General features: G+C 31.6%; 1 protein-coding gene across 29 annotated transcripts in view; it reads left to right on the forward strand.

Annotated features, from left to right (window-relative positions):
- Positions 1-12,660, forward strand: part of LOC121119856 (gamma-aminobutyric acid receptor subunit pi) — a 100,303-nt gene that overhangs the window by 68,721 nt on the left and 18,922 nt on the right. For all 29 annotated transcript variants that reach the window (XR_011780565.1, XR_011780566.1, XR_011780563.1 and 26 more), the window contains 4 exons: positions 6,066-6,170; positions 9,845-9,993; positions 10,460-10,542; positions 10,600-10,930. Coding sequence is in view for 25 of the 29 variants with exons in the window: in XM_071889137.1 (XP_071745238.1) it covers positions 6,066-6,170; positions 9,845-9,993; positions 10,460-10,542; positions 10,600-10,930 (668 nt within the window). In the remaining 4 variants the exon portion in view is untranslated. The remainder of the gene's footprint in view (positions 1-6,065; positions 6,171-9,844; positions 9,994-10,459; positions 10,543-10,599; positions 10,931-12,660) is intronic.

A 12,660-nucleotide genomic window follows, 5' to 3' on the forward strand; every position in this document is an offset into this window, starting at 1 on the left:
ATCAAGGGCCCCTTCTGATATCCTATGATACACAATGGACTACGTGATCTACAAGTGAATCACTGGTGCAAAAGTTGGATCATTACCCACTGCCACCGCTTCCCTAAGCATCAAGTATCCCTTTTGATATCCTATAATACACACCACCCACGGGCTATGCAAAAGAGCCGCAGGCTTAAGAAGTGGAGAATTACCCACTGCCACTGCTTTCCTGAGTATCAAGGACCCCTTTCAATATCCACTCTAAACACTCTAGCCCATGGTTTCTGCAAGTGAAACTCTGGTCCAAAAGGTGGGTCATTAGCCACGGCCACCGATTCATTGAGCATCAAAAACCTTCGCTATTCACACAATTGAAGGGATTGAAATTATTTTGGTATTTTACTTCGTGGGCTTTGTATAGGTATTTGTAACTTTGTTTGTGGTTTATGACCATCATGCGGCTCCTCCACAGCCGGAGGGTACAGATGTTTTAATGCTAAATGTAAGCAAAAAAGGTAAGCAATAGGAATGAAAGTAATAAAATGTGGGTATATCAAGATAACTACAGCAACAAGTAAAGATCTAATACAAATTTACATTAGAATTGTTGATCCAATTTAATAATATTCAAACTACACGGTTGTATATTCAAAATAGAGATAAACAAAAAACTTATTTAAATATACTTTTGAACATCAAACATAACAATTTCAAAAAATCATCTATTTGAACATACCTAACACAGTCAATATTAACGATTGTTTACCTACATATTTTTACTTAACATAAACACATTCACTAAATAATCTATTTTCGCAGCATGTTGTGCTATTAATGCATTTGTTATTAAAAAGGTGTACCATTTTTGAGATGAACGTATTACATAGTTTGTGGTCTGTGCAATTGCACCACTTAAACACTAGTTCATTCCATCCGACATAATTGATATGGTAAGTCGCAATGTCAGTTCCTTCCTTCCGGGAACTTCATCAGCACGGAGGAAAGTCTCCTTGCAAGGCTCAAACGACTTTCTTACATTGAGCTGTTTTAAGACATTATTGGGTCATGCACAAGTTCACTTGCACAATGTCAATTGTTGACTATTGGTAGAGGTCCTTAAGGCTCAATGCAGAGGTCACCTTTTCGACCGACGTTTCACTTTAACAATCTAAGGTATTTGAAATGGTGTATTATAGGATATTGAAAGGGGTCCTTGATGCTCAGGAAATGATCTGGTGGGTAATGATCCACTGCTTGAACCTGCAATTCTTTCGTACAACCCGTGGGAGGGTGTATTATAGGATATTAAAAGGGGCCTTTGATGCTCAAAGAAGCGTTGGCATTGGGTAATAATCCACCTTTTGGTCCAGTGGTTCACTTGTACACCCCGTGGGCTCGGGTATATATAAAGATATTATAAGGGTTTTTTGAAACTCGGGATAACAGAGGAAATAGGTTTGGATTCCTTTGTGGACAAGTGGTTAACTTGCGTAACCCGTGGGCCGGGGTGTATTATGATATATTTGAAGGGATCCTTACGATGGTTTTCGATCCAACTTAGGGATAAGCTATCCACCTGCACAACCTGTTGGCCGAAGTATATTTTGCAAAAACAAAAATGGAGTCTCTTTTGACAATTTCTTATCATACTATAGCTTAATTGACTGAATACGATATAAACTTCAATGAAAATACGCTATATTAGGGATGTCTAACCTTCTAATATAATGGGCTGCATTGCCACTTGAAATATATTTAAATAGACCGCAGAACCGATTAAGGTAAATTTCTTGAAAAATGGCTAATTAAAACAAAACTATTAATTACAAATTTATTTCAATTTCAGACGAAAAAAACCCTAAAAAGGCCTAATCTAATTTTTCAAGGGCAAACTACCAAAAAAAGCTAAAATGCAAACCTGTTAGAGTCTCAGAAAATACAAGATACCATTAAATATTTTTCAATGTTTGTACGTCTTATGAGTGTTCAACGAGTTTTGATGATATTGCGACAATTTTGCAAAAAAAAAAAAAAAAATACTACTTCAAGTGAGAATGATTAGTTGGCCTCACCTAAACATTAGGCGGGCACAATGCCGCCTGCAATCCACAGGTTGGACATTTCTGCACTAGATTTTCAAATTGCTTACAATAAAATTGTATCTTAATCAAATCCTTATTGATCTAATTGCTTACAATGAATTGTTTAATAATCAAATTACCCACAATCGTTTCACCTGACAATGCAAGTGAAGTTAAAATGAACATTGACTACTCTATTGAAAATTTTATAGATTGTCTGGGCATTTTTTACATTGCCCACTCTGACGGTCATTTTGCGAAATGCCCCATTTTCCACATTGCCCGTACCATATATATATATTCAAAATGAAAAAAAGTAGGTTGTCTATAACAAGATGATGAAATATACTATTGATGTACTTATAAGTGAGTACACATATATTATGCACTCTCAATTTTGTAATAGTGAGGTAACTCAATTAAACTTTATAGCTTATAAAAGTTTATTATCTTTTTTTACCTTAATCTTTTTTACAAAAATACCCTAATCGTTATCTTATATAAGTCATTTGAAAGAGGATAAAATAATATCAGCTACCCATCTATGTATAAATTCATTATTAATCAATGAAAAGCATTGATCATTTAAGCTGTAGAATTTTTTGTATTTATCAACCAACTAATTATCGTATATTACAATTAATCCTTTAGAAACGTCACAATTTGTACTTAAAGACTTTGAAAAACTCCAGGATATAATTGAGGAAATAAGAATGATGGATATTATTTGAAAGATACATAATTAAAGACTTTGAAAAACTCCAAGATATAATTGAGGAAATAAATATGATGGATATTATTTGAAAGGTTATATCGGAACCATATAATGTGATGAACCTAATGAAGGCTCTAAACTATAATTAACATTCATGGTTATCTTGACTCATATCAGAAATTTGAATTTAAAACCAATGAATCACCGAAAGGTATAATATATATGAGATATTGGGTCTTTTATATATATTTACGAAGTAGAAAAACAAATTCGGAGTTTATCATTGCGTAAATTCATAATCAATGTTGTTTTTGTCTTGATAGACCATATATATCAATAAGGAACTAAAAATTGAAATTAAACATTTGTATATCTACATAAGCATCTTTCAGAGGCTGATTAACAAGTTTTTTTCACAATATGCAGGGCCTATGGCATGTGCCACAGCTCTAAAACCAGCACAAGGGTAAATACGGTACAAGGTGCACTCTATATTGAGACGTGGAGCAAAGCAAGAAAAATTTCAAATTTTCCTTTCTTTTTATCCATTCAAAGGATCAAAGGAAATACAAATGTCAATAAACCTACATATACATAATAATATTTAGTCATTCCTTTTATTAGAACAAATAAAATCCTTTAGTGCCTATTCCAGAAAATTAATCGTTTATGATTATTCAAGCATATGACATGAACCACTTTTTATTTGCAAGTATGAACTTCCTTTGCCCTATTTCATATATCTAACTTAAAAAGAAACAATACTTTGACAAGATTTTATTTTTTCCATTAATAAAATGTCTTGCACTAATGGAAGTCTTTAAATGGAATCTTTTCAGAGCCTGTCCTTTTTTATAGTTTTATTCTTATATATATGTTCAACACGTAATTGTTGTGTTTGTCGCAAACATATTTGTTTATCAAGGGCTTCAAACATAAAAGAAGCGTTTTTGTCATTATTTTTATGGATTATAATCTATGTAGTACATTCTAGTTATGACAAAATACATATCCTTTTATTTCACAACACACATTTAACCCTCTACTAATTGTATTTTTAATATAGTTATTTAATTAACTTAAGAAAGGAGGTTGGTCTTAGAAGAAACAAAGAAAACACGCACCAAAATTAGATTATTTATTTTATTTTCCAACATAGTCTCCTTTCAGCTCTATACTTTTTTTCGAGCAACGTTAAAAAAAATAAGACACCTTTTTTACAATGAGCACTGTCCTGCTTCTAAAAATAGCTATGAATTGCTGAAATCCCTTCTGTATCTTTGGAAAATCTTTGAGCAAAAAAAAGGCTCCCTGCCTTTTTTTTTTAAATTTGGGAGCATAAAATCATTCAAGGACACTAAATTTGGCGAATTGAGTGGATAAGGTAGCAATTCAAACTTTAATTTATTAATTTTAGCCATTGTAATAACGGGTTTGTGAAGTGGTATATATTAAATGCAATGTATGTGCATGGGTATGTCCGGGAATCAATGAATGAATTTTATTGAAGTGTTTCATGTACCTTTTTAAGGCTCAAGAATTTTTTTTTTTTGTAACAATTTTTTTGTCCTTCAGGGCCATGGACGCCTTAAAACAATATGTTTCTACAAAACGAATGCTTTCACTAACAAACGACTACTTCATATAAAACAAAAAATAAAGGTTGCAAAATTTTATGCATTATTCTTGTTCCTTGTTGGTATGTATCTTTGATAGCTTTATTAAAAAAGAATGTTAGTATTGAGCTGAAGTTAATATTGCTTTCGGCAACCCTTATAGTTCCAACTTTTTTGAAAAGCAATAACAAGGATAAATTGCACAATCATGGTGTTATAATAAGTAAATAATTACCTAGATAAAGAAGAAAGAAGAAACGCCCACTTTTTAGTCAGTCGTTGTGGTAATGTATATTATACGACTATACTCAATTAGTATTATCTATAATATCCAGAGATTAGGGAGCGAAGTTAGAACTTTAAAACGGAATATTTTACTAAATTCCATTTATTTGATGCTATGTTTGAACAAAAGTATAATTTAAAAATTTATTTAAAAAATGCCAATTGATTTGAGGAAATTACTTTTCATATTTTTCCCATGCTAGTTGATGCTTTCTATGATACTAAAAATACCGTCACTTTTTTATTCATTTTTTTTCTTTTTTTCCCATCGTTGCAGAATTCACCTTGTAAATTCAGTAATGTATGAACTCACAAAGGTTGCATAATTAGATATGCAGTAATATTTAAGCATACTAGACCCCCTTGCGGACAAAAAAATGATTGCGTAGCAACAATAGTTGTAAAAATATATTGAGCTCATATTCTCTGTTGTGTCGGTTTATAGCATTGCCTTCGACAAAAGCACCCTCAAACTTTCTATGTAACATATAAGCCGTTGTGACATATATATAACTGTTTCCTTCGCTAATGAATAAAGAAGAGATTTGTGCGAAGGAAACACTTAGTTTGGAGGTTAGAAAAGGAAAAACGGTTGTTGCAATTGTTTTTTTCTTTAATTATTTATTTTATTTAATTAGTCGTGGGTGTGAATATATCCCTCTAAAAAAATAATTCTCGTCTATCTTTGTGGTAAATTGATTCAAAAATGCATAATAAAATTAATATAGAAATTTAACTACAAGTTTTCCGTGTACTAATACTATTTTAAGTATATAAGGTTCTCCTCTTTATTGCAGTAATTCATTTTTCTCACCCCAAGACCATATATTAGGCAGCAAATGTTGACAAAAGTATTAATTCAGTAAGACTTTATGTCTTACTCCATCATTATCCTACTGCCCTTACAAAAATCCCATCTCTACTTATGTATCAGCTACAGTGCCCCGGATCGAGGTTTATTTAAATCAATTTGGTTGATTTAAATGGGTTATGGATAGGTAGATAAGAAACCGTTTTGACTTAATGATAAACTTTAAGGAGTCTTTTGAAATATCCATAAATTCATTTTTAACAGCCACATCATTCAAACTTACGATAGAAGGAGCTAGTTACAATCCATAGATCCGTGCTATACTAAAAGATATAAGCATGATGTATGGCAATTGATAAATTATTCGACTAGCTACATACTATGTAAGTCTTGTCATTTACTTGAATTGCAAATAGCTTCTGCATCATTTCTCTATACACATAAATAAAAAATAAAGATAATTATTGAATGAAGTCATAACCATCATTATACTGATTTATTTTTACCATAACTTAATGATGGTAAATGTTTGTATATAATATAGGATATTAATAATTTATTATTATTTGTTTTAGACAATGTCCATCTCCATGTATTTTGGTGTATCCTGGCTGGATCCCCGTCTTAAAATCAATAGCTCTGCATCAGAATGGAGTGAGGCACGAACAGGGCCCAAAAATGTAAGTAATTATCTTCTAATCACATTATTTTTCCTCTTTTTCCATTATAATTATATTATGTACCACCATTGATCATAGTCCCCCTCCCCTTTCCCTCAAGGATTAAGGATTCATGTGTCAAGGGATAAACGTATAATTATCTTTGACTTGAGTGAGCAAAACATCTTGAATAATATATTGAAACATATTTTTTCCCCAACCCATTGGTCGGAGAAAAAAATAATTTCGTAATTATTTTTTTCTCCGGAGGAAAAATTCGTCGAAATCGACCAAGAACATTTGCAATGTATACGGACCCAATACTCTTTCGGTTCGTGTTGTACAATAATGGTTTGAGAAATTTCCTTCTAGTGTAGTGGAAGTGAATGACTTTCTAGGGTCGGACACGCTGTTTGTCGAATCAATCGATTAAACCATGGAAAAATATTTAGATAGACCATCATATTAGCATTTATAGAATCGTCCAGGAGCTGAACATCGATTACCAAACCGTTTTGAACCATTTGCAGAAGGATAGATAAACAAAGAAACTGGAACAGGATAGGAATCGTGTTTTATCAAGACAACACCAGCCCGCACACAACTTTGATGACGCGCCAGAAGCTCTGGGAGCTCGGATGATAAGTTCTCATGCATCCACCGTTTACAGTCTGGACCTGGAACCAATTGAATACTTGCTTTTTCTTTCTCAATATAGGCCTATGTTAATAGGTTTTCTGAGTTTTTTTGCAAATAGGGATAAGGGCTTCACCGAGAAAGGTATTATGAAGTTGGATTCTCGTTGACAACAAGTCATCGAACAAGAAAGGGTATTCTTGAATTAAATTGGACTTCTTATTAAGTATCGAAATAAAGTGAAAAATACGAAATTACATTTTTCCCAACCTCATAAATGAATAACGGGCAAAAATCCTTTGCTGTTCTCTTGAAAAAATATTTTCATTCATCTTGATTTCCCAGTTATTATACAATATGTATGTATATGTATGAAATCCTAAAAAACTTTTTCGAAATATATATATACATTTAATATTTATTCATAAATATAATAGGTTTTTTAATAAAATTTATGTTCATAAATATTTTTATTTCTATAGTTGTACATTAATTTATTACTTTGTACCAAAATACTATGAACCCATATCATTAGTTAACTATATATAAAGCTGCTTAGTACTTATGTTAAAATGTTGATATTACATTTGGTCCCATCTTAAATATTAAAGAGGTGTCCAACTCAGGCCCATTAGAATAAAATTATCAAATTTCTCAAAAGGACAGAGTTTTTCCTGATAGAATGAAATTATGTTTTCAAAATTTCGATTTTTTTTTGTTCAAAATTTGAAATAAATAAATCAATATTTTTTCCCCTTACTCAAATTGTCCTTTCTACAAAAATGACATTTCAAAAAGGAATACAAATCCTTCAAAATTGGAATAAATTTGTCGAAATGTGAAAAGAAAAATCTTAGTAAATGCATTATACGCCAAAGTCCTCTTACTTAACAATCTTTGCTAAATGACGTTCCCATCAATATCTGTCAGTTATGTCACCATCAAACAATCCCACAATTAAGTAATCTATTTTCAGAAGAATGCCACTTTAAAAAAATCATACATTTTCTTGTTCCAAGATAGAAATAGGCCTAACTTATTCAAGTTTGCTCCCTTAAATCCAAATATGGCCTTTGTTTAAATTTTTACATATATTCGTAGAATACAGCTTTATCTTTAACATTGAGTGCTTGAAATAGCTTTGGATAACAAAAATAGCAAAAAATATCGGGGAATTTATTGCTAATTCCTGAATAATCTGATTGACGAAAACTAAGTTTATATTCAGTGATCTAATTCATCAAAAATCACCCTGTATTGGTCTTGAAATATGTTTACTACTAATTAATCATTCAATTAGACCTGCAGTATATATACATATGTTGGCAAAAACTGGTTCTAGTATAATTTAATTCCCAGCGAATTAATTCATTCCCGGCCATTTCATTCCCACTTTGAAGAGGGATAGTTGGTGAAGTCATACGGTTTATGTTTCTACAATAGTTAGTAGTTTTTTGTGTAGGGATGTAAAGGGAGGGCTGGACAGTGGGCAGTTGGTACTGGATATGAGTGATGAATAGTGATTGATGGGAGACAGATATGAATGAGTTATCGTGTTCATAGATTAAGTGACGCCATGATAAATCTTTAATAGTGAGTAGAGATGCAATCCCGATCGTGGATATTAATTATACTTTGGGAAATAGAAGTAAAGTAAATCCCGTCATGAATTTTCCTTTTGTTCATCGTCTATAACTACTCGTTCCTACTCCTCCTCAACATCGACAAACATCAATTTCATCATCCCCTTTTCTCTTCCCTTTCTCTTTTCACCATTCAAATCTATGATACATCAAAAGAATTGTCTATAAGGGAACTCCATTTTTTTTTATTTAAAATTGCAAAATTGAAATTCGCAAAACAATTGTAAAAAACATAAATTTGCAAATTTTGTAAAATATGTCAACAATTTTTATTTGAAAGAGAAACACTTTCATACCCCTATTTTTTTCGTATCTGCAAAAACAAAAAGTTATGGCAAATAATGTTGGCAAAAATTATAAACTGCTATAACTTATTTAGTTTTGCAAATTTTCCAAAATGTTCCCGAAATTGAAAATACTTCAGTGTAAAGGTTGCGTCGACATTTTTTTGTGCAAAAAGTATCGTCTTATGGCATTTTTTCTTAAGAACCGAAAATTGACTTTTCATGCAAGAAATAAAAAGTGACTATATTCCTTTTTTTTTGCATGCTTCTCCAGACCTTGGCATAGGGTTTCCAGGAAAAAAAATGCAATGGATACAACTTTTTATGGACTACAACGTTGAATAATGCACTATATGCGTCTTGTTTTGGCGTCAATAATCAACAAAGTTTGGTCCGAAAATATTTTTTTTAAAAAGCTGTGGCAGAAAAATTACCAAAAGAATTTTTGTAACATGTATAAAATTCTTGTTTTTTCAATATTTTGGCAATTCTTAAAACCCTAAAATAATTTTTAGGACAGGGCACAACTTTTTTTTATTATGAAGATTACAGAGCTGTTTGTCATTATTCCGTGTAATCCGTTTTTCGATCTGAAATTTTGACTGATTTTTTTTACCTTCAAAAGTAAGAAATGGATTCAACGGCAAAGTTTTGCAGACTTTATTTTATGCAAAAAGTTATCTAACACACGAAGCCAAATTTTTATGGTTATACAATTTTCAAATTGATTACTGTGAAGTTGAAATTTCGATTTTACCGTCCTTCTAATTTTAAAACGGGTTTCCCCAGAACTTGGCATAGGATTTTTGGAAAAAAATAATCCAGTACACCTTTTCATGCTATACAACTTTTATTTTATGGGCTATATGCGTACACCTGCTAGTTTCGGCGTGTATAAACAACAAACTTTGGTTAACACCTTGAACAGACGGAGAGATTTTGTTTTTATTATATCCTCTGGATATGGTTTTAAGTCAAATATTAGAGGCGATATAACCTACTGCCTACTATTAAATGTATTTATCACACAAAAAATGTAGCACTGGTTGAATCTGAGAAACCAAAAGTTATCTTTTAAATTCCTAATTAAGACTTTTTATAAAACATTTTATAATTTTTTTTTCTTTTGTAGGAAGTGAACATTTCCCCAGGAAGTTTAAGATACATTTGGTACCCAGAATTAGAAATATACGGACTCGAAAAGTTTGGAAGACAACGGGTTCTGAAAGAAATGTCTGGTGTGCGTATACGAAAAAATAAAACGATTCACTATGAATTAGGGTAAGTCCGTTGAGAGTTTATCATTGAGGGAATACATCTATAAATAAGGAACGACATTTGCAAATAATATTTTGTAGATTGAAATGAAGTACAATTGTTAATCTAATAAGTCTGTGGCCTAAAAGCCTTTTGCTTTTATATGTGGTTGAATATACAATTAGAGCATGGAATAAAAATTCAATAAACCTATCGTGACTTTGAATTCAAACATGAAGTAAAAAATATATGAATTATAAAATCGATGAAAATTGATTAATTAATTATCAATAGATCAGAGAGTAGACTTATTTTTTAGGATGTTTGCTAACATGAAACATTATGTCTGAGACAGATTTGTAGAAGGCAAAAAGCATGACTAAAATTTAAAATAAAAAAAACTCCGTAAAACGGTTATTTTAAAGACTGATATTATATATTTGAATATCGTATTAATAAATGAGTATTAAAGAATTTTTCCAAATTTCAGTGTCAGAATTACAATTTCCTGTCGAATGATGTTCGATGATTATCCTCTTGATGCCCATACCTGTCAGTTTCAAGTTGGTAGTTGTAAGTATCAAGACATAACAAGACCATGGGTCAAATCAACTTATCAATTACTTTCAGATTATGATTCTAATAAGACTGTACAATGTTCGTCGTCATATGTTTACGACCAGATCCGACAAAGAAGCTTACAACATTATATAACTTTTGAAGAGCTACCTGAGAAAGATAGAAGCGTTGTTTTACCCTCAGGGACATACGCTGCCTGTGGATTCCAAATTCAATTGGTTCGTAAACAAATGCAGTATTTGGTTCAAGTATATCTTCCCAGTTGTATGTTTGTCGTTACTTCATGGGTTAGTTTCCTTATCAAACCCGAAGTCGTACCAGGGAGAATGGCTCTTCTAGTCACACTTTTTCTCGTACTCATAAATATCTTTAATTCTGTAAGGTAAGACATCTGAAATTGTGTCCATGAACAAGTTTTACAATTAATGACATAGTATCATACACATTTTTTTTTTTTTTTTTCATTCTCAAGAAGAGGATTTAAAAAGGAGGTGACTGTAGAGACTATTAGAGTGGTCATATTTTGTGAAAAAATGTATATAAGTTATCAAGTGATATTTGTAGAAGGTTTAAAAAGCATGATTCTTGTTGAAATCTGAATATTATATCAATAAATGTTGCAAGTATTATTACATATCACAATTGAGTTTATATACAAAATTCATTATAATACTTCTCAAATGAAAGGAAACTTTTCACTGTAGTAATTAAATATTATTAGAATCCGCTATTTTCATTCACCTAGGAGCTGTTTTTTGTTGTAGTTTAAAATAAAAAAAATCTGAAATACATGCAACAACGGCGTCCTCTATCAATATTATTAGAAGTTATTTAGGTGGTGTCAAAATGAGTAGTTGTTGTCCTCATAAATAGAAATAGACAGAAATTTAGTCTTTTATTTAAATAGTATAAGATCTCAGCTCTTCCCAATAAAAAATGGGAATGAACTGCAAATTTTGTATATATGTAATAAAAGGGCGATATTTTTTTTCCTTTTTCTAGAAAGTAGATATATACACAGATATATTAAGACATATAATCGGAATGGCTTGAAGGAATTACGTTATATTAACATGAGTAAGCATTTTAGCTTAAAATTAGACCTCCTTGCCAAGACCTACACACTTAAAACCAATCAAGCATTCCGGAACGTACAAAATTATATAAAACAATCACACAATAAACACCTTTTTTACAATACTTCGATGATTCCGAAAAGTCGATAGAAGGTACCGGATTTCTTCCCCTACAAAATTTCATGACTTACATCCTGATTGAGGAATTTTCATTGTAAGAGAGACATAGCGGGCTGAAGCTACCAGAATGATACCTCTCAACTCATCCTCCCGAATAGGCTGATAGTTAGTCGGCTGGCGATGAGGGTTTTACAATTAAGAATTGAAAAGTTCAGAGCCCTTACTACCTCATAAGTACCACCCCTCTTTTTTGAAATTCCAAAAAGAACAAGACCTTTAACATATTGTTCTTCCCCATTCGTCAACCCTTTTAGATTTATGCATACAAACTATTTAAGGATGTAGATGGTAGGGCAGTCCACAAACGCATGTAGTGTGTTATTATATAATTTTCCACAGTCCTTGCAGGGTCGAATATGTTAAATACAATCTATGGAGATTTGTAACTGTACAGTAAACTTTTTATCATCCTTTATTCCCCTCAGAGAAGAAGACACTATTATTTTTTTTTCAACCCATAGGGATGCTCAAACGCTTACTATGCAGCTACTACAGTCAAGACACAGCTATATCAAAGATAAGGGGACCATCTTACCGTGCCACGGGCATGGAATTAAATAATATTTTGAATAATTAAGAAGTGGAAATCTTATTCTTCCATCGTTAAGCAATTCTGCCGAATTTAAATTATGAACTGTTAAAATATCTCGTGTGATTGCATGTTCTTCTTAAATTGAGGGGTCCTTTAAATTTCTAAGAAATAACTTTTTATTTATATTTTTTCGAATTATATCAATGGTTGAGTCATTTCTAAATTCAGGGGGGAACATCCAAATTATTATTTAAGCAGAGCCAAAGCTGGAGAGATTAATGATGTAATTTTGTTGGTCAGATTAGTCCACATCATAAGTCAAAT

This window comes from Lepeophtheirus salmonis, chromosome 6 (genome assembly GCF_016086655.4).
Source record: "Lepeophtheirus salmonis chromosome 6, UVic_Lsal_1.4, whole genome shotgun sequence".
NCBI classification, from domain to species: Eukaryota; Metazoa; Arthropoda; class Copepoda; order Siphonostomatoida; family Caligidae; genus Lepeophtheirus; species Lepeophtheirus salmonis.